The following is a 26,807-nucleotide window of genomic DNA, read 5'->3' on the forward strand; positions in this document are numbered from 1 at the left end:
CAGAAGAAAATCAAGCTCCACTCTTGGCTCAGATCTGAAAAAAATCCCTAGAACTTTGGAGATGTGGAAAAATCTCTGTAGATGCTGTTTTTACCACATATTTAACCAAATTAAGGTATCTGACATTTGCACAGCATTGTAGTTTAGTCTATTTTATAGACTGCTGTATATCATTCAGTGATAGAAACAACATAAGCAGGTGTATTTGAGATTATTTAACAAGTCTGAGGTTTGCACTCGTGGTCAAAAGCTTTCCTGGCTTGTTTGTAGCATCTATATCTAGTCGCTATAGTACAAAACTACCAAAACCTCAGACATTTAACGTGTCACTATTCTTTCAAGTACATTCCAAAAGACTACAGAACTTAGTCAGAACATAGTCACATGGCTTTTTTGCCATGGCATTTAAGCTGTGAAATGCTTAAACTGCATGGCATTACAAACACTACACAGTTCTTTATCAAACAGAGTGTCTAATAACAACGTAGCATCCCAGAAGCTCAGATAATGCAGCCGTGTCCTTGGGAGTCCGGCGTGCCTGCAGTAGCGTCAGCTTTCACCGTGTGAAGACACTTCACCCACAGAATAGAGGCCAGATGTGTGTGCACCCATTTCGATTAGCATTAGCAGATAACAAACACAAGGAGCTGCTTCAATACCCTCCCCACCCACCCCCCCCCGGCCCAAAGCACAGCTCTCCCTCAGAGATAAGTAGTCTATTATTCTTCTCAGCCCTGATGATTAAGCACATCATTAAGTACCTGTCAGTCACCTGAGGGAACGCAACACTGCCTGCCACACAAAGACAGCTCCTTAACTCACACATGCACTCTTCTCAACAGCCAGTCCCATCACAGAGAGAGGCAACACAAAGGGCTCCTCTTAATACACAACGAGTGTGTACGATGTGTAGGAAAACCTGAATAATGAAAACAACAAAGAGAAGTTAAGGAAGGAAATTCAGACGATATCACTGCATCGTATTGGTCAAAAGTTTGTTACTTTAAAAATTGGTCCAAATAATTTTGGATTTTTTAAAGGTTTTTTTGCATTTACATATTCTATATCTAGAACAATTGTATTGTGCAAAGCCACGGGGCATTTTTCTTAGACTTAAGACACCAAAAAACAAAACAAACAAACAAAAATAAAAAATGGCTGAATATTTGTCTTTTTTCCTCAAATCATAGTCGATATGAATTAATAAAAGTCCATAGCTCAGTTCTCTGAGCTAAAGCAGAGCCTCAAATCCTCCACACACAGGGCCAAGGTTGCTAACTTTAGTGAGGTGACTGGAGTGAGATCTTCAGATGGTTAGAGTGAGACTGGAGTGAGACTGGAGTGAGACTGGAGTGAGACTGGAGTGAGACTTTCTATTTTGTGTGCACAAGCGCATTTCTTGCGTATTTCTGCCTCCAGCGTCCTCCTTGAGCCCGGGGTAGCACACGGCGTGATACAGGTATTTACTGTAATTGCATTTATAAAGCACTTTTTCGTCTTGCACTTTCCCATTAGTATATATTTCTGTGTGTTTCAGAAGTAATTTAGCAGTAAAGTAACGAGTAAATGACAGCTCTTTTCTACCAACATGGTGCTGGTGGCAAAATCTCAAACCGTTCTGTGGAAACAACACAGATTACCGGCTGGCAAAACCATTTCAGCCCCATACACATCACTGGTCTGGAACCAAGGAACCAGTGATGCAAGTGGCAGAAGGGCATGGCGTCGTCACCACCATATAAAGTTGTTGACAACATTTTCCCAAAAAAAAAATACAGAAAACGACAAAATGAATCATCAGTGCCTTGTAGAAGAAACCAATGGGTTACTTGTGATTTGGCTTTATAGGAAATACAGGACGAACTCTCAAAAAGCTCTCAAAAAACCAGTGGAAACGCAGGCCCATGCTTGAAGGGTTTGCCAGTTTGAAACACAGAGAGAGAGATTTCTGAAGCTGGTCTAGGCTTTTAAAGGGTACTACATGAACCCATAGGATGTCATCATGCAGAAACATGAAACGGTCGCAATACAGGTTTGCTGGCCGTGTCAGTCAGTTGGCTTAAGATTTCTTTGCCCACTGTGGGGAAAAAAAAGACCCCAAATCGTTCATCTCGCGCCAAAACAGTGACCCGTGTTCACAAAAGCAGCCGCTTTTTGCTCCTTGTCACTGAAATCACTGGCTGCTTATTGCCTGTGGGCGTTTCTGAACTTAAGCGGACTGTTGTCTGCCATGGTTTCACACCATGCATATTTCATGGCAGCACGCTGTACTTTACTGGCTAGTGACTACAGAGCATAAACAAATTAAATTTGACCACCCTGCTCAACACTCACCGATAATAGCCACATCGCTTTGCTCCTAATTTGCAAGAAGTTAAACGCAAAATGCTAAATTCTACTAATCAATTTCACAGGTGACATTAAATTACATAATTCATGAAGTATTAGAAAACACTATAAACTATAACAGTAGAAAATCTCTCGTTTTTGTAAAGTGACGAGGTGAAAGTATTTATGTAAAATTATTTTGTTCGGCAGTGTAACATGAACTCCAGTCTTGAAGGACTGTTACTCAAAACAGCCTGCAGACAGTTTCGGTGCAAATTCTCTTCATGACGAACCTATGATTGCTTTATCATAAGCATGCTGGCACTTGTCCCAAAGGTTTGTGCGAAAGAATTAACGACAAGACTGGAACTACACATGCCAACTGTGACAGTACTGAGAGAGCACAACACGTAATAACCCAGACAGCATGGGTGCAAATACATGCCTCATGTCTCTTTCATATGACTGGCTGCAGGCTATTCCAGGATTATCACATTTAAATGGATTCCTAACATTCTTAAGTTATCGGCTGAAGGCTTAGAGGATCCCAAAACTGAATTTCCCAGGAGGTATCTCGTCTTCAATGCCAAAGCTTCCAGGGCTAGCAGCACGCTGCCCTCTACTGTTACCAGCACCACCATCAGCTTGGCATAGGTAATAGGGGTGTAAACACGAATCCGTGCACTTTGATGTATATGTCCATCAAAGCCCACGCTGACACGGCCCATGACGGCAAAGAGTAACATTAAAAACGCTCCCTTTTCACAGAGGTCTAACATTTACTTAAATTCTGTTGTGAAAGACACTCAAAAGGTTGAAAAGTTTTCAATAACAAAAACAATTTTGCCCCAGAAAAATGGAAAAAAAAAAACTAACATGCTAGTTTTGTTCAACTTCACAGATTGGAAATCCCTTCTAAGCTGTTAAATTTAATATATGAATAAATGAATAAAATTTTGATGCAAGCTGTAGATGATTCTAAAATGACTGGTAAAGTTTAGCATGAAGCTACAATAAAATACCAAACTAATGCTCAAAATCCTTTCTATTTCAAAAGTGGTGATGAAACCTCAAGTCCGTTATCTTCACAAAAATAACTGTAAATACATCATTAAAGTATATTCCAAACTTCTGAATGACAGTGTAGACGTGTTTAAGATAAAGCTCCCACCCTTCCATGAACTTGATGGGACATCCTTGACTTACAAGCTTCTCCTTGAACACCATCTGTCTGAGCCATCTGAAATCCAGCGGTTTGAAGGCAGAGAAGACAAACAGTGATGTTTTCTCATAGCGTTCGGGTTTCTGGATGGCTCCCTCTGGATAGGTGATACGCATGGTGGTCTTGGAGCCTACGTCCTTCTCAAAGCCACTTACGGGAGCTTCGTTCAACCTGCACACCCACACATAAAAAAACAAAAATTAAACGGGAACATCAGGGTCCTTATGTGACATGACACTTTATTATTCTCATTTCCCCTCATATAAACTCACAAGCGTGAATCAATGTTTTCTTTGCAAGGTATGGAAAATGCCACGTTAGAAACTCTTGTACTCATTTTAGTTAGAACCACACTTTATACAGTAACATAAGATCAGACTGTAAGTTAACTTGCAATGTTCACTTCATTTACCACTGAGATGTAACCTTAAAGTTTACCTTTTTTGTTTACTTTTATAAAGAGATTGCACATTTGTTTATAGTATTTTTCATTAATTTCATGTCTTCAAACAAAATTACTGTTTTAGCAGTCACTGGGCAGAATGCAGGAAACACCCTGGATAGGCCACCAGTCCACTGCAGGACAGACAGACAAACGTATACACTCACACACCTTCACACACCTTCACACACCTTCACACACCTTCACACACCTTCACACACCTTCACACACCTTCACACACTCACAATTTAGCACACCCAATTGGCCTGACTGCATATCTTTGGACTGTGGGAGGAAACCCACACAGACATGTGGAGAACTCCAAAAGGACCCTGGCCTCCTGTGAGGCAGCAAGTTAAAAACATTTATGAGAAAAAAAATTTAGGACATTATTAACATGCATTTGACAATTTTGACCTAATAAGCACGAGGTTCATTTTTAGCTCATACAGCTGTTAAATACATCAAGGGCATCAAAGCAAACACGGTCACAGATGTTCAAGTTATATGAGCGTATATTAAAAATAATGATGACTAATTTCATATTGTGATGCACACAACCGTAAAGTAATATGTATGATATACCTTATGACCACATCATACTCATCGATTTTGGAGCCCAAGGACTTATTGGAGAGGATGCCTCCGTTCCCAATGATAATACACCTTTTACAACTCAAACTGTAAAGGACACAAACAGGATGATGAGCAAACAGGCAGGTAAAGTTAGCTGGTGATGCTTGATTTATCCAACTGTGCTGCCTAGAAAGGCTATAGTTTATATTTTTTACCTAACTTTTTTACTTTTGACATCTTTAATAATTCATTTTAATGATAATCTGCTACCATGGGCCGTTTGTTACTGCACCTTTTGATATAGGTAAATGGTAAATGAAGTGCTGAATAAAATATTATTGGCTGTGTTGTATTTTGCCACAGTCACAGTGGAGTCTGGAATAAACCATTCAGACTGAAATCCTCACAGACCTGGGAAAAATTCACTTCAGCTGCTTTTTACATATATGGATACTTTGGACGGCTACATTGATCAATCTGGTTCCTTACTACCAGGAACATCATAATGTTTAATCAATCATTCTCCCCACATCTTCCACTCTAATGACTCTGCTAGAGCATGTCTGCAGGAACAACACTCCGCATCACCTCAGTGTGTGTTGGTGGAGCTAACTGCTGTTTAATTTCAATATGAACTATTTTTGCGGCTTCATTTCCTTATATGGCAGCGTTGATATGATGAGGGCCTTTAAAGAATACAAGTTTCACTTTAGTCATGGATTCCTGTTTGTCTTCTCTTTGAGTGTTAAGCACTTTCTGAGCAAGTCTTATAAAGTACAAGGTGCAAAACGCTGATGTGTTGGCGTGTACCTGTCCAGTTCAGGTCCCAGTCCGTAGTTCTTTGTCTCAGCTAAAATAACATCGATGATCTTTTCTGCAGGCAGACAAGAATAAGAACAATGAACACACTCCTCAAATCACTGTTACATGACTGGAGAAAAACAACTTGCCCGGTCCAGTTTACGTGAAAGTTCAACGAAAATCAACATCAAATGTAGTCAATCCGCCAAGACATGCTCCGAGTCTGAACTTTGTCTGTACTTGAGCCACGAGGCCTAGTATACTAGGTAAAAAGTAATGGAAGATTACATCCCAGAAATTAGCAATAACATGCCTACATCATCATACACTCGCCTTTACACAGACTTGCTACGTGTTTTCTGATATAGAATTACATGTTATCGTACCTATAAAGACATACAGAGGACAGAGAACTCAGGTTTGCTAAAACTGGTTTTTGCCATACAACATGCTTTTATCCTTTTGGGGCAAGGTGTAAAATTGTGTAAAATTTAAAATTGTCATCATGTTGGATGACAAAATAAGCTCCTTGCTCACAGTCAAATGGTGAAGAAGAAAAAAGTCCATTCTAAACCATTTATACACTGCCACAGGTAATCCATCAGACTACTAAGAAAAGAGCTGACTCATCGAGCACATCCGCAAGGAAGCTTCTCTTCCCCCCTCTGTTTACATATTTCTGTCTGTTTGGAGTATCTTTTGGGATATTATCATACAAGGCTTACGACACTTTAATGTGACTAATATTTAAACGCATGTGATGACAACACACATGCAACTTATGGTACAATTGTGCATTTGTGTAGGTAAGCCTAGGCCTGTCATGTACATGATATTAGCTAATGATTCATCATCTAATCATCTAATCTTAAGACTGCAAATTAGAGGTCTTTGTCTCCATCATTCTGACTCGGTCTTGTCTCTGTCTCAGGGTCTCAGGGAAGTGCAATACCTCCATCCGAGGTAATTAAAAACTGAACTGCTTTTCTATCATTAATGAAAATCAACAAAACCTCCGAACAGAACAAAGCGCATCCATTTCTAAATGAAATCTGCTGCTGGTTGAGGATCTAACTGATCATTTCCATGATTTCTTCACTGGACATTATTTTTTATTTTTGATTTTACTATTACAAAATTCAAAACATCCCCTGAGGGCAAATGGGATTGCTATTACTTTATAATGTGTTTATAATGACTTCATTTAAAAATAAAAATGGATGTGCGTTGTTTGACTTATATTAATTTGATCTTAGTCAATTGCTTCTAAAAGTTAGACTCGGATAATAAAACAATATTTTTATTCTTTGTAAAATATGATATATTTCACAAAATATATTATAAAATGTGATAAATGCACAATTAACTACAAACGAACTTCATTTTTTTCTTCCTTTTTTTATACTCTGAAAAAATCTTAATCTGGTCCTGGTCTTATCACGGCCTCAACTCGGACTGGATCACTTGGTCTCGACTCATTTGACTGTTTTCGGACCCATCACACCTTCGTTTGCCACCCTTAGTTGATATCTGCTTCTTTACATTGGCTAATCAATCTGAATTTAACCAATCAAGTCGCTAATGCAGTACGCTCTGCGATCCATGTGCCAAATTTAAAGGCACTGCTTCGATATTATTTTGTTTGTCTGCTATTATTAGCAGCAGAAACCTTGAGAATCGATCAAGAGTCAGAACAGGCAGATGTGGACAGTACTGAGCTGACGTGCTGCTAGAAGATGCAAAAAAACAGGTTCTGATGTTGAATCAGACGAGCACAGACCATCACAACCATGCACCATCTATATGACCACCAGCAGTGAACTGAACCAGGGTTACACCTCGAAGCGACCCGAGACCCATGGATTTAGTGGGTGTGCACGAGTACCGGTGGCGTGTTCACACCTGTCAAAACAAACTGAAAGGGAATGTCTGACAGCTCTGTACTAAATGAGGTTGGTGTGAAAGTGCCCTCAGGTACAAAGTGTCCAGGGCTCAATGCTGTAGTCAAGACCATTAGACACAAGGCAGAGACAACGCTAGTGGAGTCAATCAAAGCCTGCATTTTTTCTCCGAAAAACACTTGTTCTGAAAGCATACATGCTAAAAATGACTTTAGCCGTCTAGTTAACAAATAAACAGACATTCCCCTAAACATCACCCAGAAGGCATCGCATTTTACCTTCTGCTTGATGACTGGAACCTGTGACAATGCAAAAATATGTAATTGCAATCATCTCAAATAACTGCAGTCAGATTATGTAATGATTGTGACAGGCCTAGCTTAGCCATTAAGGCCCCTTCCCTATAAGTGAAAGGATGACCAATAGAAAGTCTTAAATTTTCATTTTCAAATTTTCAATATTAAACTTCTAAGATAGACTATAGAAATGTTATGACGAGCACTGAAAGCCATTTTCTAGTAACCTTTTCCAAAGGCAGTTTGTAACTAATTACTACTACTACTACTCAGTTACATGTTAATACAAATTAATAGCTCATAATTTTTAAAAATCTTTTCAGATGATAACAGTTGCACTTCAAATACATTAATGAGGAAAGTCACGCTGACCGTATCTGTACTGCTGTCATTACTGACCCCTTGCTTTTTAAGAGCTTTCACATTTTATTTTAGATCAACACCAACCAAAACGAGTAGAACAGAGACTAATAACCTTCAGTTACTGTGCTGATAGAAAGTGGATGTACTTTGAAATTTCAATGCAGTTATTTCACTAAAGTAATAATACTTCCACTGGTTAGGCTCCCTTTTCAGGTCAGATGTGGAAGAAAGGCAATGTCTACAGAACAAACTTTGAAGTTTAGGTTTTTTATTTTGAGGTCTGGAAGGTAAAGAAATACAAAAAAAAATAACTGTTTTGAAGAAATTGCATTTCTTCCCCATTTGAACTGAAAAGGGTCACTGGTAAATTACATTTCCCCAGAGACATAAAACTTCCACTTTATTTAATAACTGTCTCGGAAACTATGAAGGACTTCAGTGTTCCAGACATCTCCTCAGTGACTAAAAATGGAAACAGGAATGGCTGCAAGAAACAAATGGAAAACTCATCACCGAATACACGGTTGTGTTACTGCCCATAGACACACATACAAGTACATTTTCATCAGATTCGTCTGGGATGACCGCCCTCTCCACTGAGCCAAACAATGAGAGGAGATCCAGGGTCCAGGACACTTTTGTAAAGGACCGAAGGAGACATCTAATAATAAGATAGAAATATAATATCTTATAAAATATATATTTTTTGTTCTGAATGTTTCTCTATATCCAATGAAATGCAATGAAACTGAAATTTCAGCCTAGCGCTCAACTTATTATTAGTAATAAATAGTTCTTATCATTGAACACTGGTGTACTTAATCACTGTAGTCACTTTATACAATGGCAATGATCCAATCGAGGCTGCATGTTACGGTTAATCAACCGTGGAAAATTATTGTAACACACAGCCTTGAGCGACATATTGCTTTATTTAAGAAGGTATAAGGATCAAGGTCTTTAAAGGTTCAATGAACTGAAGGGTTCACGTCAGCATGGAAGAATCAGGCAACTGCATGAGGACTGAGAATACCTCACAGATTATTCTGGGGACAGATCACACCACAGTGTTGAGCTTGAAAAACAGCCAAGCATGCCAATCAAATTAAATTAAACATTAAATTACCTAATAAAATTTGTATGGTGTGATCTATATTTTAGGATATCCTCACACCACAGTGTCTGATTTAATACTGAAAATTCCTTCGGTCTCCTGAAAAACAAAAAGACATGTCTCATCTTCCACTAGGCGAAATGGGTTACTTCAAACGGCCTCAGATGACCTCTCAGATGCTAAAATTTGTGCGAGTTACCCAATAAAGAGGAGTGTTGCTGGCACAGGCCTATTTAATAAAGAAATCATTTCCAATATATGAGCCAATATACAAAACTCAGATCAGCATGCACCCACTATCACTTACACTCCATCACTGATACTAACTGTTGCACTGACAATAGTCCACCAGAATGGCCAGTGGTGGTCCTATGGTGCACCTTTTCCACTGAGGAAAAGGGTAGAAGAGAAGGCTGAAAAACTGTGCAGCAACAGATGTGTTACAGTCTGCAACCATAACTAGGCATTTCTGTTAAAAAACAGCCAATACACCTGGCTACAAGGTACGTGGACATGATAAATTGTCAATGTCTTGTCAATCAACGGGAAAATGACTTCCTTTAAACTGGGATTGTTATACATCACTGAACAGCTAGATATTCTTTATCAGTTCAAAGACACCTGGAATGAATGAACTGGGTTTTTAACACCCCAGACACAGAGACAGGAGACAGCTTCGGGATCAGTATCTGTTCAACACCTTTCCCCTAATAGGCAGGATTTACAACCTTGGACATACAGCGGAAGTCAGATTTGCACTAGTCACTCTGTATAGTCTGGTGGGGTGTAAATTTTGGGACATGATTCAAAATCCCAGATGTGCTGGACACTCTTTGCTGAGTTAACCTGACCATTAATACTATCTTTATTACTGTCTATTGATATTCTACGTTATGTAGGTGCACATATGGTGGCGTGCGTTAAAATGGCTTTATGTTTGATATACAAATTGAGTGCAAAAGTTTGAACACCCCAGTCACATTACATGTTAAGAAAATCCTCGTCACTGTAAAGAAAATCACAGTGTGCATGATTTACTACACTAAATAGAACTAAAAAAAAAATCACTTTTCTGTGAACAAACTGAAGGACTTTGTAAGTTTGACCTTAAAGTGGAAGGCACCCGGGTGAAACAACAACAGCTGAATAACTTCAGTGCTGATGTGCTCGAGTCGAGGTCTGATCAACGAGTGGAACCTAAAGCCATGCATGAAAATTTCAGCTCTAAACCATCTCCTCCATCCCTCCAAAGAGCCAAACACACCTGAGCAGCCAGGTGTGTGACAGGGATGCACAAGCAATACAGTGTATTAAAAGGCAGACAGTAAAATCAACAATGGGCAGGTTTCCAGCTGAGGTGTAGGTGATGAAAATGGCCATATTCAGTAACACTGACAAACATCAGTAATGCAGAAAAGCTTTGTTCTGTTCATCCTAGAGCAGGGTTTGTCAATCTGTGTGCCACGGACCACCAGTGGGCCATAAAGCACTCCCCAGTGGTCCATGGGTCTGAACTCGCAGGGAGGCAGTAGTTCGTTGTGGGCTGGTAGAGACACAAACAAAAACACCACATTTTGAAACACTGCACCCGCCGGTTAGCCAGAGACGAAAAGGTTCTTTGCGGGGTTTCTCCTACCTCGTTCAGTGCAGGCCAATGAAACTTTTTATCTTTAGTTTGCTCCGTTTTGACGTGTGTGAACACTCCACCCGCATTCAGGTCTGAAACAAACAGCTGTAATCCGCAGGTCTCAGTCTGCTTCCAAACGAGCCCTATACGGTCCACTGCTGGTGGGAACTCATCAGTAGAACCGGCTTTCCATTTCTTCTAGAAGCACATCAGCGCTGTACTCTGCCTGCTTTAACGATTGACTTATTGCTCTAACATCGCTCCTGCAGTTCAAGCTGCAGCTGATAAAAACAACAGACAAGCCTTAAAATAACAGCGAAGCATCAGCGACCTGGGTGGTTAAACTCAACTTGATAAACTAATGAGAAAGGAGCAGATATTAAGTAAGGTTTATTATTATTGTTGACTGTAGCAACGCTGATCCAAAAGGCATGAGCAGAGTGAGGTTCATTTCAAATGAGGCGCTAAAAGCCTCAAAACATCTCCACAACAAACAGTTACTCCTGTGGGAAAGACACAAAGGTATTTTCAGTGAAATCACGATGGACTGCAACTCCAAATCTACCCTTTCCCCCCCTTTTGACCTCTTTGCAAACTTTTTTTAACATGATGTATAACATTTTGGTTTCTGTGATTGAAGTGATGTAGGAGATCAGATCTTTTTCAGGCCCTGATTTATAGGTTTTCAGTATGAGCAATTAAGAAAAAAGAAAACAAAAAAAAAAAATAATTCTAGCTTTTCTGGGGGCCGCTATGCTTTACAGTTATAAACAGGTGGGCTCGGGGTGAAAAAGGTTGAGAACCCCTGGCCTAGAGGGAATGATTTGGGAATGCTGCACAAAAACTATTACAAAAAAAAACTAATGCAAATGTACATATATAGAAATTAAGGCATGACTAAATTTATTGCATGCATTTCTTTCAACATACATTCTTGTTGAATATACAGTACTGAGCTTAGTAGAGCTAAGTCTTAGGCACTGAAGCACATTGTTTAAAACCTTTTAACTCAGCAGTGAGTGTTTTTGCCTATATATATATATATATATATAGGCAAAAACACTCACTGCTGAGTTAAAAGGTTATATATATATATATATATATATATATATATATATATATATATATATATATATATATATATATATATATATATATATAATTTCTCCTTAATTTTTAAGAATAAAGTTTGGTTCCAGGTTTTAACTGGACTCTTCCAGCCATCACATAAATTTGCCAAAATCCATCACCACTACACTTGATTCAACATAACGGAGCACTGATTAGCCAAAGCAGATGCTGGATGACCACTACGAATAATCCTGGGTTTCCACAAGGAGAGGCTTGGAAATGGCAAACGGAACATACGGACTTCTTATTGTATTAGCTTTTTTCTTTTTATTCAAAAATGTTTTTCTGCTCAAATAAAGATTTACTGTACAGAAAACTGAACGCCCACCTCAAGCACATCTATCTTGAGTGTAGATACAAGGAGGTGTACTTAATGAACTGCAGGTCACTTTCTATGTACATATAAGGGCAGCTTTCATGTGATTAGCTGCATCACTTCCATGGCCAATATTAATCGATTCTCTGTATATTACGTCCATTTTGAAGCTAAAGAAAAAAAAATGAGAGTTTCTTTATGGAAATATGTGAGTTTTTAAATAAAGCAAACATTATGACAGCTTTTGCAGGAAATTACGTAAACGCTCTTAAGGTCACTGGAAACCTTGCTAACTCCCATTTCGTCCACATATGGGCCCAGTCCTGTTGAAGTAGGCAGATTAGCTGTGCTGACAGCCTTTTGGCTGTGCAGCATAGAGGAACAGCATGAGGGTGACGAACCGGGACTAGGATATTTCACATCCCCTAGGCTCTAAACTTCCTCCACAATATTATCGTGCAGGCACGGAAGGTTCTTTATGATCTCTAGATTTAAATGATACCACACACTGCACCAAACGTTAGATTGATAGTGGTTACTGCAAACTTGTTCAGGCATTTTGGGTGTACAGTGCTGCAAGAGCATTCCTGAGGGGAACAGCAGATTACAGGAAATAAAATTTACTTTAACGAGAAATTAGTGTTAATAATCTGAATTGAATCCAAATGGCGTTATAGAGGCAAAGCTCCTTCCTGTGTTGGCAGTGTGAAACAGATGCAGACTCCAGAGTCATACCTTGTGTTTTTATGCCGAAAGGAGGCGGGTAACTGCTTATCTTCGCTAGCCGTTTAAAATTTGGCTCGAGGAACATGGGGACTGGTTTGACGAACCTGCAGATGGATAAAAAGAAAAATGGAAATAAAGAGAGAAAGAGAAAAGTTAAAATAAGCAAGAAAAGTAACAGCACATCAGCACACTGAAAATAAATAAATAAATAAATAAATAAAACAAACCACTCCGCCTGCACACATGAGCCAGCAGTAGAAAGAGGGAGATATACTGATAAATACTGGAATACTTGAGGGGATTATATGTGCTGGATGACCGATAATCCTCTGGCTGGCGGCGTGTTTATCAGTAGACAAGAGATGAACACAATAGGGTTGACCTGGCCTTGCCTCAAACACCCCTGAGCAGCCACATGAACGACAGAGAGGGCAAAGGAATAGAGCTTAAACAAAATAAAACAAAGACAGAACAATTTGACGCAAACGACAGAGAGGTCTCTGAGGGACTTTAAGTGAAAACTAATGTGTGAAAAGTGATCATGTAAGCCTGTCAGACGAAAAACTTCAAAATGGAAACTTTACACTAGAAGCGAAAAGTCTTTTTAACTTTTACTGAACATTAATATGAAAGGCTTTTATACCAAGCAATATTGACATGCTCATCATGAAATGTTCACAAAACATGAACAGCTGGTGTTTCATACTAAAAGTTTTAGTGTTCAATCCTCTTTTAAAAGAGTCCTTTTATTCCATTTTATTAAATATGTATTTTTATATGGGCAGTTCTTATGAAAAGGTTTATAACTGTTCAAAGCTGTGTTTCTAGTCATGTACTGCATTTCTGAGTCACGGTCAAACGTAGCTAAAATAGTCACACAGCTACTGCTGAAACATCTAGTAAAGGTTCAGTGTTCTGATTTTATTTAGTCACTGCCAAAACAATGTTCAATAATTTGTTAATAAAATAGACATAATTAAGGAATAAGGTAACTCGAAGCAAAAGGATTTGAGTCTAAAATCAAAGTCGGAAATGTGTTTTCAGCTCTGACCTCCAATTCTGTAGAAGGATCTATATAAGAACTGCTCAGTAAAGCTAAATACTGTAGTGAACAGTTAGTTCTTTTCATTTTGAACAATAAGCGTTTATTGCATTATTAACAATATTACTATTGTTGTTATTGCGGTTTCACATATCAGCAATTCTTTCTGTATTTTGCTTTTTACTACTGGTCATCACGAGCTCAATCGGCAGCCATGTCCATGAGTGTACCTTTCAATGTCTGATTTACATATTAGACCAAAAAAAACCATTAAGTAAAACTTTAGAGGCCATGATAACATCTTTGGCAATTGTTTGAATCTTTGGGATTTTAAGCCAGCAACTGTTATTTCAGCTGACATGAATGACACTGCAGAACGTAAGCTAGCCGTATCATTTGAGCTTTAATGCCAGCAATAAGTGATCTTTAAATTTCCCATTTTCCAAACATCCAGTACATATGAACATACAGCGCAATGAAGCCAATATACAGGGAACACTCAGCTGTTAGAGCACTGCTTTAAATAAGTTCAGTAATAAACATTAAACATTAACCAAACTAGTTGCTCTTTTTCCTGACTGCATCCTTGCCCACATCACTAATATCCATTGCTAGCTTCTTTAAAGTTTAATTATTTCATACAGCGGCACAATCATTCACACTTATTTACAATTAGAGCGTTAGGAGTCTTGCTTGAGGTTTTATTAGTACAGCGCGCTCATGCAGGCAATCAAACCCAACCGTCTCTGCTGTTTGTGATGATTTACATACGCAGAGTTTTGGTTTTCCTAAAAAAGACATTTAAACTGATGGTTCTTTAAAGAAGCGTTTCAGTCAATAAGCTACAAGAGTGTCCGCGACCTTTTTAAAAGAGCCTTATACGCCACAGTCAACAACACGTACAAACATTTTTACTACAAATCACACATCCAAGCAAAAGAGCTACTCAGGAAGCTTTTTCTTAAGGGTGTACAGCACTTTATAAAACTGCGTTTGATCTGAGAATTATTTGGTGCTAATCCTGCAGACGAGATTTACAGCCACACCACTGATAAAAATCTAAACCTCTCTTTCTCTTCACCACAGCAGTCGGTCAATCTGGCGGCAACTGTAAGTCAACACAAGCAGCTTTATGAGGTGGGAGAAAACACAGGGAAACAGACACTTCAAAGCCTGAAACCAAAGAAACCTTCACGTCTTCCGGAGGCAAACTGACGGCGTTTAGATACCCGACTTCTATAAAGCTTCTTTTATGTGCCAAAACAGCTCAACAAACCCCACACTGTCAAAGCTATATCAAAGCCAGACCACTACTAGTTTAAACATCAGATGTAAAGGGATGCTTTATGCCACCAAAATGTTATAATAGCATAGGAATTAAAAACGATTACTTGCAATATTGCTTTTAAAATGCTCTTTATCAGACAGGAGGAGGTTCCCATTCTAAGCTTTGAGTGGTTGAGCTCTGTTTAAAGCCATTATAAAATACTCAGGGGCATACTGCAATCTGCAGTGGTCACCAGGGCCACAGACAAAGTCAGTGGACCTTGGGGCCAAAATTAAAAATGTGGTCATAATTATAGAAACATTTACCATGCAGGCAGTGCACCTAGAATCAACAAACATGAATTAGTACCAAAAAAAAAAGAAACAGAAATATTTATTGAAAATAAATCATGATGGCAACCTGATCTGATCTGATCCCCCACCAAACAGGCTCTGGATCGCTCAAATGGGAAAGTGTAAGGTTGTTATGTTATTAATGGTGGATAGTTGTGATTGTGTGAAAATTCAACTGGTCAGGGCAGAGTTTCCCCAAAAAGCACCATTAATAAAAAACAAACAAACAAACAGTTCATTCTTAAATGGTGGAGTGAGCTTAAATGGTTCACTGAGCACTAACAGTTGAGACGACCTGAAAACCAAGATGCTTATTTGTATTTTTTGTGGCCAAAACAGGAAATGTTGTGGACAAAAATGCAATGGCAGCCCCTGCAAGACGTACATAAAATGCACAAACTCGTGGCTTTTTACTGTATTATCCTCAATCTATTCTGTTCCTCCCAAGAGAACAGAAATGCTACTGTACGCTATGATATAAAGGACAGTACCCTAACCACAGCGGACTATCAGACATCTCCATGCATGGTGGAATCAAGGCTAAGTGGTCCTTTGGCCTCTTTTCTAATAGAAGTGACATCGTTAGCTGTATTACCCTACAAGTTCAACATTTTGGTACATGTTTGGTACATGGCTGCATGATAAGCATCAAATGTTATGCATCACCCAATAAGTCCAATATAAACCCTTTTCTCTCCAACCAGACACAGTTCTGTGAATAATTACCACTCTGACCCTAATACTACTTTATACTCAAACAAAAAAAAAAATCTGAATTAGTACCGACTGTCCACATGGCCAAAAGCACAAGTGTGATTATTCAACACTGCTATGATATGAACAACTTGTTGGCTTAGAAAAATCCTCTTAGCGCTTTAGTTATGATGTACAGAAATCCCCTTTACACAGGCTTGTAGTAATAACACAGGTGTTCTGGAGGAGAACTGGTTCTTTCCCAGGAACACTGTGGACAAAGAGCCAGAGAAAAGGTCTGGCCTTCCTCACAGCATGACGGTGTAAATGAAGAGGACAAGCTTTCTCTGAAGGTACCGGGACCCTGAATGTCACATACACATATAAACACGTACACCTACTGCGGGATCCAAACACCCCTGGTTCTGGCATACTCTTAACACTGCACACTAAAAATCAGTTCTAACCCCTACACATCTGGTTATTACTGCTGTTTGTGCTATACAGCTACATAATGACTCATATAATATTACTAGGGATGTGCATGGATACCATTAACCGTTTTGAGTAGCCAGCATTAAAATACTGAAATCACTATTTGGGTATTTGTTACTCTTCATCAAGGGAAGACAGAAAATATACAGACCAGTGAACACACAATTGTCATATGCAATGCAAATACTGAAAAATATCAGCCAAAAATCAGCATTTGAACAATACAGCCATAAAGAAATCGGAATCTGCCACAAAAATGAATGACCTGTTAAATAACTGCTGTATAATAACTTCTACCTCAGATTATAATTAAACACCTTCTATGGCACTTACAAACACAACGGTGGCATCAGCTAAAAGTTTAGGTGTTCCAAGTTATTTGCTTGCTTCAGTGAGCTACACGTCATAGAATTAAACAAAACATAAGAAGTGAGATTCAAGACATACAGACCAAGGGTTAAAAAAAAAAAAGGGTTAGTGGTTGGATAGTGTAGTGGTTAACACCTCTGCCTTCTACACTGTAGACTGGGGTTCAGTCCCCACCTGGGTAAACACCCTACACTACACCAATAAGAGTCCTTGGGCAAGACTCCTAACACCGCCTTGGCCTACCTGTGTAAAATGATCAAAAATTGTAAGTCGCTCAGGATAAGAGCGTCAGCCAAATGCCATAAACGTAAATGTAAAATTACGGTAAAATACATTTCTAGCCTTCCTATTTTAACATATCCTTTTTCGATTTTGTTCCATCATACCCTTGGTATGGCAAATCACAATATAACACACAACAATATAATACAGCAAAATGAAGGAAATGTATGTAGGCAGTGCTGATATATAGTATGCACACGCACTACGCAGCACACAGTGCTGTAAACATGCACTACTCTTTACGTCCTAAAGGGTTTATTGTTAAATCCATGTTTATTTTTCCAGGTCCACAGCTCACATCTGAAGTCAAATTCAGTTAGAGCACTCCAAGGGCATGTTCAACTATGCGTGTCAGATGTAAATTACATGGCTAACTAAGTTTTGTAGGTTTAGTGTCTCAACAAACATTTAAGATGTAATGGTCTATTTAGTGTTGCCATCTGGCTCCACTTAAAGGCATTGCGTTTGAGAGTAGCAGCGCTGAGGCCCCACACTCACACCAGCTCCAAACGCAAGCACACACTCTCATACGCACACACACCCACCCCCCTCCTGCTCTCGATCCCATGCCCATGTCACTGAGCACTTTTACAAGCTGTGGAAACACTCCGCCGTGAATGCAATGTGCAATATTTCAAAGTGATGAAGGTCTTCCCAAAATAATTGATATTGAAACTGATATTAAAATTAATATTTATTTTCCAACAGCAACTGCATTTACTGCCATTTAAATATTTTGCCTATTTTTTCTTTGTTCGGCTGGCGTGGTGCTCTTTTCATTTCACTTCAGGTCTATTAAAAATTGTTATCACACTAAAACACTTTGATTTCCCTACATTTAATTAAAAAAAAAATATAATAATAATAATAATAAATTCTCCATGGCTTCTTACCATAATGTCCTGTGTTATGATTTGTAACGCAGAGTGAAGAAGCTCCAAAACAACGCTAAACTGCACACCAAGTAAACTGGTAAAGGCCTGGTCACAGAATGGGCATTTACTCAGTTAGCAGTTGATTTCAGAGCTTCAGGATTTTCTGATTACCCACAGATCATAGATCATATGATCTACTATCTATACACCATTACACAGACCGTTTCCCTTAATAATCAAGGATTTAAAAACAAATAAATAACTATGCGTTCCAAACAATATCATCTTACAATGTTCAAACTGCTCAAAACCGACAAGCATTCTTACAGACTACATAGCTCACCCTAAACTGAGGACGACTGAGGTTGGGAATCATTTATTCTACAACTTATTCATTAAGGTCCTATTCAGACTGTAATAGTTTTCCATTGGGAGATGTAGTGATGCCCAAGAACTCTCAGCATAAATGAGAGAGATTGGAGTGGCTGCTTGATTTACACACTGCCTTTACTCCAGAAAAGAGTGGAAAACATGTCAAAGCATTTCATTTGGCAATCATTCTGTTTACCCTGATATTCTACCTGGCTCTCTTAAGTGAATGCACTGCGTCAGCAATAAAAGAATCACTTTCTAGTGGGTTGTATTTTATCTTATTAGAATCTAACATTAGATCTTTAAAAAAAGAGAGACACAACTAGTATTTATTTCTAAAAATAACTTTCTAAAATTTACCAATTTCCTAAAAGCCCATGTGCATATGTGGGGGAAAAAAGTTAAAATAAAGCAAACATCTGCCTGGAAACCCATGGAGATGTGATTGTACAAAGGACTAACATTATCACCATACCACCGAGTTTGGTTTGAAACAGTAATTCAGCCTGTAATTTTATCCAGAGGAGGAGGGGAAAAAACATGGTTATACTGGGTGGCAATAAAATCACAGAGAAACACCAGTAACAGGGGAAATTACCACAGGACCCCATGTAAATTTACAGCTTACAGCTCAATGCACAGAAAGCAGAAGTCACCCGAATCTTTAGTGATGTGGGAGCGTGCAGTCGGTAAAGTGGCTGAAAGGACGCATTCGGACGGGACTAAAATACTGGCAAAAACGATGTTACCACACCTTCTTATGTAAAACTAATCCTATCTAGCGCTTAATAGGTGCAGCTGGGTAACTGACTGATTGATTTACATGTAGATCCTTCACAATATCTCCACTTAGAGCACATCTGAAGCACAGAAACCCACTTTTCTAAAACTTCTAGGTAATATCAGATTAGTTCCAAGACCAATCAGGAGAAACCCTGAAAACAGTTAATCAGCCATTTCCTCTCTGCCTCAACTGTCCCCTGTTTTGTGAAAAACAACCCTAATAAAGACAAATTACACTCTCCTACACATCTACAAGAGCACAGGCCAGCCTAAACTGTACCAAGGCAGCTCTCCATTCAAAATGTTGTCTCATGAGCCTGGTACATTACCTCTCAGCATAAAGCAGAACCCAGGCGCAGAGCATGGCTTTTTAGTATGTGGGTGTAAGGCACAGGATTGGAAGAAGCCAGTGGTATATTAGACTAGACTAGATCTTTGCATTCTAGCTTAATACAACCGCACCTCCAAATCAGCCCTTAAACCATATTTAAATGGGTAAATCATGTCGGTTGACACGATGTACTTCCAGTTCACTTGATTTTTCCCTACTTCAACAGCTTATGACATACCTTGTTCCTAGCTAAAGTGACAGTGTCTGGGTTGACATACCCTGCTGCCCACCTGCACTCACTATCCTTTGAGTTTATAATATTTTTAAAATAAAATCACTGTCCAGCCACAAACCTGCCTCACATTTTCTATCTGTGAGTGCAGAGTTAAATGCTAGCTAACTGTTGCTTGTTTACTCCTAGATATGATTGTGTGTCAGGTCTGACTGGCACAGGAAAGTGGACCATTTAGCCTACATACAGCGGTAGAATGAGGAGTAAAAAAAATGTTGGCTACTCCTGACATGTGGACAAAAATGGGCAGAAAAATACAAGGTATTTTACAAATAAGTCTTCTTGGGGCTGTAGAGTTGGTCACTGGTTGTCATAGATAGACCTGCCAACGTTGATGGAACAAAAAACAACCACAGACAATAAAATGGTGCCAGATGTGCAAGGAAATCTCACTTACTAGCTTGTAAATGCTTCAAAAGAAAACTGCTGAATAATGCAGGTAACAAACTGCTGGGCTAATGTAGCTAACAAGCAATCATAGCTATCAGTAGGGATGCGCTGTTATGGGAATTTCGGGCCGACGCAGATAGCAGATATCTGACATGTACACATCTGCCAATGTTGATGCTGATGTCTGATACTTCACATGCACTTTTCTTTACATCATGGGCGTGTAAAACTGTCTTCTGTAAAGGCCTCTGCACACTGGACACGCCACGTCACAGCGTTCAAAAACTTGAAGCCATTGTCTTTATGGAGGTGCACACCAGCGCTCCATGACTCAACTTCTGCAGCATTACTACAAGCCATACTGAGACCACCGAAAGACGCAGTAGATCACATGTGCCTTGAAATTTACACAGAGAAAGGCAGCCGGTCTGGCATGACTGCGGAAAGGCTAACGGACATCACTTTATCATTAATGAGCCTATGAATGTGTCCCTAAAATGCTGTGTAGCTCCAGTAGGGCTACGTCTGAAAAACAACAACAACAACTGGGTTTGGTGACGGCCATCAAAACCCAAAACAGAGAACAACTGAAGATCCAGAGTGATAAATTCCGTAATCGTTGCTGTATTCGTTGTAGCTTTAGGAATGTTTGAATTTTTTAGATTTCTGAAGGAGCTGATCAACAGGCTGAGTAGCTGCAGGTTACAATAAACGCGTCACCAAATATCACTGTACACAATACTGGCCAATTAAAAGCATCAGCCTGATGCCGATGATTTTTTAAAAATCAACTACTGATATAAATCTGGTATCATCATGCATTCCTAGCAATACTAATGTGCAATGTACCTGTAACACCACACGCTTGCCTTAAACTATGCCAGATAATCCTTCACAGAATTTGTGGTTTCTGACACTGTATGATATCCTGTTATCAAACTATAGGCAAAATTCAGAAGAGATGGCTGCAACTACTGTTTTTAGCTATGCTATACACACACACACACACACACACACACACACACACACAACATGTCTGAAAGTATCTAGAAACCTTTTCTAGCTAGTTAAATACAGTATTTATTTATTTATATATATATATATATATATATATATATATATATATATATATATATATATATATATATATATATATACACACACACACACACACACACACACACACACACACACACACACACACACACACACATATATATACAGAGTTCAATTGTGCACACACAGCAATAGAAAAACAGTGCCAATGGAATGGGATGCCATGGAGCAGAAGATGCACATGAGCCTAAGGTCACCATGCTCAATGCCAACGGTCAGCTAGAGGGGTGTAAAGCCCCCAGCATTGGGCTGTGGAGCAGTGACACCACATTCTCTGGAGTGAAGCTCCACTCAATCTCTTTGGGGTGAACTGGAGTGGAGTTTGTGACCCAGAACTAATAATACAACATCAAATTTACAATCAAGTTTATGTGCATGATTATTAGGGCATGCCGTTTACAAAACTGAAGGCTATTAGTTTTCAATATTTGTCAGCTATATTAGCCAATAAAGCGCTAACGAAGCAAACTTCAGACACAAAATGTCTTGCCTGATCTGACTATATTTGTGGTAAGAAGTCATTTTTTCACAAACTATTCCTGCTATTTCACAAACTATTTTCAAAAACTACTGTGGTAGTTCTGTTAGGGAGAGTGGGCACTGCACTGTTCTGGCGTGTCTCCCTGCCTTAATGAAACCAATCATGTGGACGGTGTTTGCAGCTCTGTCACGCACTGGGATCTCACTGCCCCCCCAAGCACAGCGGCTAAGAGCGAGTTTGTATCCCTCGGGTGGTAAGATTTCTTTATAACACGGCTTAAGTAAACATACTCTGAGTGGTGTGGTGTATTCACAGTGTGGAGTCTCCAATACTGAATTATTCAGTGGCCGAAAGGATACGTTTCTTTTTTTATGCCACTCTGCCTCTTCTGGCTGGATGCTGGTGCTAAAGGGGGTTCACTTGAGGAAATGTGTTGTTTTTTATTTTTTTTGGTGTCAAAAACAAAATCTCACACACACAGGCCATTAAACAGAGCAACATTTTTACAAAATAGGTTACGAGAGCTTGGAGACACACACATAGGCATGTTGTGATCTTGACTCTGAACACATCACACAGCAGACCGTACCAGGTCCACTTTTTTGTTTTTCAGGTCAGTGCGTCCACAATTGAAGTTTTGGCTGAGAACTTTCATTTTGTTACGTCACTAACACAACTAATGTTATAGTACTTGTTACAGGAATACTTTGGCCCTAAAAAATTACCCTAAATACAGTCAAAAAGCCAAGACACAGTGCCTAAGGTCTGCAACAGTACTCAGCACAGCTAAAACCTAAGTACTCTCTGTAATCCTGAGGCACAACGTTTTACCTGTGCTTTTATCCACATAAATCTATTTAAGATTCTTTAACAACTCAATGTGGTTTGATGCAAGTGTGTGATGATTTAGGTATGCAGTTAGCACAGTGCTAACTGGTTTAAGCTTCCATTACTTGTTAGCTACATTAGCCTCACAGCCCCACTGCAAGATCAAAGAAGCATACTTCAGACACCAAATATTCAGGCTGTAGGGAAAAAAATACAAAAGTTTGCAAAAGTTGCTTGCAAAATGAAATGAAATGCTCTACTCTGAAAAGAAGTTAATGTATCTGTGGCGTGCGTCTGTCCACTGGACCATATGGTGAAAAGACTGGGTGAAGAGCTGAAAAGTTAAACGGAGAAAAGGACTGAAAAGTGCCCAGTGTAAGTTTTGGTTTGTTTGGTTGGTGAGTGAAAATTGAAGTAATGGTTGCTGAAACACTGAATCCTGCCTCCAGTTTCTTCCAAGAGGCCAGGGTAGCACAGGGTACGACACTATCTAATAAAAAGAGCCCAGTGTAGCACAGGGTACTACACTATCTAATAAAAAGAGCCCAGGGTAGCACAGGGTACGACACTATCTAATAAAAAGAGCCCAGGGTAGCACAGGGTACGACACTATCTAATAATAAGAGCCCAGGGTAGCACAGGGTACGACACTATCTAATAAAAAGAGTCCAGTGTAGCACAGGGTACGACACTACCTAATAAAAAGAGCCCAGGGTAGCACAGGGTACGACACTACCTAATAAAAAGAGCCCAGGGTAGCACAGGGTACTACACTACCTAATAAAAAGAGTCCAGTGTAGCACAGGGTACGACACTATCTAATAAAAAGAGCCCAGGGTAGCACAGGGTACGACACTACCTAATAAAAAGAGTCCAGTGTAGCACAGGGTACGACACTACCTAATAAAAAGAGCCCAGGGTAGCACAGGGTACTACACTACCTAATAAAAAGAGCCCAGGGTTGCACAGGGTACTACACTACCTAATAAAAAGAGCCCAGGGTAGCACAGGGTACTACACTATCTAATAAAAAGAGCCCAGGGTAGCACAGGGTACTACACTACCTAATAAAAAGAGCCCAGTGTAGCACAGGGTACGACACTATCTAATAAAAAGAGCCCAGTGTAGCACAGGGTACGACACTATCTAATAAAAAGAGCCCAGTGTAGCACAGGGTACGACACTATCTAATAAAAAGAGCCCAGTGTAGCACAGGGTACGACACTATCTAATAAAAAGAGCCCAGTGTAGCACAGGGTACGACACTACCTAATAAAAAGAGCCCAGGGTAGCACAGGGTACGACACTACCTAATAAAAAGAGCCCAGGGTAGCACAGGGTACGACACTACCTAATAAAAAGAGTCCAGTGTAGCACAGGGTACGACACTACCTAATAAAAAGAGTCCAGTGTAGCACAGGGTACGACACTACCTAATAAAAAGAGTCCAGTGTAGCACAGGGTACTACACTATCTAATAAAAAGAGCCCAGGGTAGCACAGGGTACTACACTACCTAATAAAAAGAGCCCAGGGTAGCACAGGGTACTACACTATCTAATAAAAAGAGCCCAGGGTAGCACAGGGTACTACACTATCTAATAAAAAGAGCCCAGGGTAGCACAGGGTACTACACTACCTAATAAAAAGAGTCCAGGGTAGCACAGGGTACTACACTACCTAATAAAAAGAGCCCAGGGTAGCACAGGGTACGACACTACCTAATAAAAAGAGTCCAGTGTAGCACAGGGTACGACACTATCTAATAAAAAGAGCCCAGGGTAGCACAGGGTACTACACTACCTAATAAAAAGAGCCCAGGGTAGCACAGGGTACTACACTACCTAATAAAAAGAGCCCAGGGTAGCACAGGGTACTACACTATCTAATAAAAAGAGCCCAGGGTAGCACAGGGTACTACACTATCTAATAAAAAGAGCCCAGGATAGCACAGGGTACTACACTACCTAATAAAAAGAGCCCAGGGTAGCACAGGGTACGACACTACCTAATAAAAAGAGCCCAGGGTAGCACAGGGTACGACACTATCTAATAAAAAGAGCCCAGGGTAGCACAGGGTACGACACTATCTAATAAAAAGAGCCCAGGGTAGCACAGGGTACGACACTATCTAATAAAAAGAGCCCAGGGTAGCACAGGGTACGACACTATCTAATAAAAAGAGCCCAGGGTAGCACAGGGTACTACACTATCTAATAAAAAGAGCCCAGGGTAGCACAGGGTACTACACTATCTAATAAAAAGAGCCCAGGGTAGCACAGGGTACTACACTATCTAATAAAAAGAGCCCAGGGTAGCACAGGGTACTACACTATCTAATAAAAAGAGCCCAGGGTAGCACAGGGTACTACACTACCTAATAAAAAGAGCCCAGGGTAGCACAGGGTACGACACTACCTAATAAAAAGAGTCCAGGGTAGCACAGGGTACGACACTACCTAATAAAAAGAGCCCAGTGTAGCACAGGGTACGACACTACCTAATAAAAAGAGCCCAGTGTAGCACAGGGTACTACACTATCTAATAAAAAGAGCCCAGGGTAGCACAGGGTACTACACTATCTAATAAAAAGAGCCCAGGGTAGCACAGGGTACGACACTACCTAATAAAAAGAGCCCAGGGTAGCACAGGGTACGACACTATCTAATAAAAAGAGTCCAGTGTAGCACAGGGTACTACACTATCTAATAAAAAGAGCCCAGGGTAGCACAGGGTACGACACTACCTAATAAAAAGAGCCCAGGGTAGCACAGGGTACGACACTATCTAATAAAAAGAGCCCAGGGTAGCACAGGGTACTACACTATCTAATAAAAAGAGCCCAGTGTAGCACAGGGTACTACACTATCTAATAAAAAGAGCCCAGTGTAGCACAGGGTACTACACTATCTAATAAAAAGAGCCCAGTGTAGCACAGGGTACTACACTATCTAATAAAAAGAGCCCAGTGTAGCACAGGGTACTACACTATCTAATAAAAAGAGCCCAGGGTAGCACAGGGTACGACACTACCTAATAAAAAGAGCCCAGGGTAGCACAGGGTACTACACTATCTAATAAAAAGAGCCCAGGGTAGCACAGGGTACTACACTATCTAATAAAAAGAGCCCAGGGTAGCACAGGGTACTACACTATCTAATAAAAAGAGCCCAGTGTAGCACAGGGTACTACACTATCTAATAAAAAGAGCCCAGTGTAGCACAGGGTACTACACTATCTAATAAAAAGAGCCCAGGGTAGCACAGGGTACTACACTATCTAATAAAAAGAGCCCAGGGTAGCCCAGGGTACGACACTATCTAATAAAAAGAGCCCAGGGTAGCACAGGGTACTACACTATCTAATAAAAAGAGCCCAGGGTAGCACAGGGTACGACACTACCTAATAAAAAGAGCCCAGGGTAGCCCAGGGTACGACACTATCTAATAAAAAGAGCCCAGGGTAGCACAGGGTACTACACTATCTAATAAAAAGAGCCCAGGGTAGCACAGGGTACGACACTACCTAATAAAAAGAGCCCAGGGTAGCACAGGGTACGACACTACCTAATAAAAAGAGCCCAGGGTAGCACAGGGTACGACACTACCTAATAAAAAGAGCCCAGGGTAGCACAGGGTACTAACTAATTTTATCTAATAAAAAGAACAAAATGAAATATGGCATTTTTCTGCTAATTTAAGTGCAATTGCTTTATTTAACATTCGATTTGAATATTTACTTGCTGAAATGAAAATTAGGATGTGTCAACTTTTCACTTAGAAAATCAACAAAATGTATCTTTTCACCAAGGACGTTCAAACTTTTGCATACAACTGTTTTTACTTGCAATTGTTTTTATTCAATAATGTGACTATGATTAATTACGATTATTGTCCATGACTTAACGTCTGTCCAAGGGAGTTTCAGTAAAATTGCTAAATTTGGAAGGAAAATGCCTCAGTAACTCACAGCACCATCACTAACAGGGTAAATTGC

The 26,807-nt window shown here is 39.8% G+C and overlaps 1 protein-coding gene across 7 annotated transcripts in view; it reads right to left on the minus strand.

Moving 5' to 3' along the window:
• st3gal3a (ST3 beta-galactoside alpha-2,3-sialyltransferase 3a) overlaps positions 1-26,807 on the minus strand; it is a 94,355-nt gene that overhangs the window by 47,161 nt on the left and 20,387 nt on the right. For all 7 annotated transcript variants that reach the window (XM_017684831.2, XM_017684828.2, XM_017684830.2 and 4 more), the window contains 4 exons: positions 12,853-12,947; positions 5,379-5,442; positions 4,578-4,673; positions 3,535-3,721 (listed from right to left, as the gene is read on the minus strand). In XM_017684831.2, the coding sequence (XP_017540320.1) occupies positions 3,535-3,721; positions 4,578-4,673; positions 5,379-5,442; positions 12,853-12,947 (442 nt within the window). The remainder of the gene's footprint in view (positions 1-3,534; positions 3,722-4,577; positions 4,674-5,378; positions 5,443-12,852; positions 12,948-26,807) is intronic.

This window comes from Pygocentrus nattereri, chromosome 26 (genome assembly GCF_015220715.1).
Source record: "Pygocentrus nattereri isolate fPygNat1 chromosome 26, fPygNat1.pri, whole genome shotgun sequence".
Lineage (NCBI taxonomy): Eukaryota > Metazoa > Chordata > Actinopteri > Characiformes > Serrasalmidae > Pygocentrus > Pygocentrus nattereri.